Source organism: Gekko japonicus, unplaced genomic scaffold (assembly GCF_001447785.1).
Source record: "Gekko japonicus isolate JY-2015 unplaced genomic scaffold, Gekko_japonicus_V1.1 scaffold860, whole genome shotgun sequence".
NCBI classification, from domain to species: domain Eukaryota; kingdom Metazoa; phylum Chordata; class Lepidosauria; order Squamata; family Gekkonidae; genus Gekko; species Gekko japonicus.
The window spans coordinates 45,206-46,862 of record NW_015172580.1 but is presented as its reverse complement, the minus strand read 5'-3'; the positions used below and the strand labels follow the sequence as shown (position 1 = coordinate 46,862).

Below are 1,657 nucleotides of genomic sequence, written 5' to 3'. Positions count from 1 at the left end.
AGCTTTAGTGTGAGACCTTCGCTTACCTGATCTCTGCAGGAACAGTTTAGAGTTCCATGGTTGGAATGGGACAGCTGGCCTAGTACCCTTCTGGAAGACCCCAGCCGACACCGTACGGTGCATACTGAGCTGGTTCCTAACTCAGACCCCACCTATAAATCCATGTTCTTCTTCAAAGGAGATCCAAAGAATTGCAATTTGTTCTTCATGTCTGTGGAGAAGAAGAAAGGAACTACAGTACACTGGGAAGTGACTCGAAATGAAATAGCTGAGGTGGAAGGGATTCCTCTTACGACAAGAATGTATGGTATATGGGATAAAATCTGGGCTTTCCAAGCCAAACCTGATGATCTTCTCATAGCAACCTATGCAAAGGCAGGTAAGTGTATGGGGCGGAAAAGAAATTAAGTAAGTATGCACTCCCTTCCTGGACTGAAGCCCATACTTTGGTACCTTCAGCTTATCTAGCCTGGAATGAGTGAAGCGTTTAGCGGCTATCACTACAAGTCCCTGCTTCCCACCGGCATCATGGTGCATTTGTACACCTCCTAGGGCTTCCCTGGCTTTCTCCTGCCAGTTTGGTGTAGCGATTAAGAGCATCGGACTCTAATCTGGAGAACCAAGTTTGATCCCCCACTCCTCCACATGCAGCCAACTGGGTGACCCTGGGCCAGTCACAGTTCTCTCAGAGCTGTTCTCTCAGAGCTCTCTCAGCCCCACCTACCTCACAGGGTGTCTGTTGTGGGGAGAGGGAGGGAGTGTAAGCCGCTCTGAGACTCCAAGCAAAGGGCAGGGTATAAATCCAATCTCTTCTCTCTTCTCCTTCTCCTGCTCTTGCCCAAACCTTTGCTCCGAAGTTTTGGGGAAAGTTGCAGTAAAGCCTGGATGGCAGCTGTGGGAGCAGCTGTTTTCCCACAGTAGCGATTTTGTTCCCTGCAACAGGAAAAGGGGGGGGGTTATTTCTTAAAATTGGCAACTGAATATCATACACACACACACAAACTTATGTGTGTATGTATCACTGGTTGTCTGAATTACCTGCTTTCGTTTTTGTTTTTTTAAAGTAAGTTTCTTGCACCTTTTGTTCCAAAGATAAGTATCTCTCCAACAAAAGGGACTGTATATTATAGATATAACGATATTCAATTGCTGATTAAAAAAAAAAACACCCTGGAAAAGCCCTGGTGGTGTGGAGGGGGGAATGGCTGCTGCGGGGGGGGGGGGACAGGACAGGGAAACAATGGGGAAAGTTGCCTTGTTAAAGCCCTGTTGATGCTACACTATATTAGTGTTAAGTCTGGTGCTTAACAAATAGTCAGAGAGTGATTTCAGCAAAACTCAGGTTTATTTCAGCTCGACGATCACTTCTCTAACACGGTACAACTTCTGATAGCCCGAACAGCTTTTCCATTGCAGCTGCTCGGTATTTAAACATTCCGGGCTAATGTAGCCACACCTACTATACAGTTATCAACCTATCAGGTTGAGCGCATAAGGGACCGATCAGAGTCTTTCCCGCTTATATACATTTGAACCTGATTGGTCGCATTAGTCTTGGACTTCAATCCCTATTCAAGACGAAGCTTAACATTGCTTCCTTATGAGATGTTTCACATTACAACTTAACGTATTCATGGCAGCTTCTGAATACATTACA

General features: G+C 45.7%; 1 protein-coding gene across 1 annotated transcript in view; it reads left to right on the top strand.

Moving 5' to 3' along the window:
* The first annotated feature begins 207 nt into the window (after positions 1-207).
* The window catches only part of LOC107119024 (sulfotransferase 1C1-like), a 13,381-nt gene continuing 11,931 nt past the window's right edge, over positions 208-1,657 (top strand). The window contains exon 1 of the mRNA XM_015421447.1: positions 208-379. Within this exon, the coding sequence (XP_015276933.1) occupies positions 208-379 (172 nt within the window). The remainder of the gene's footprint in view (positions 380-1,657) is intronic.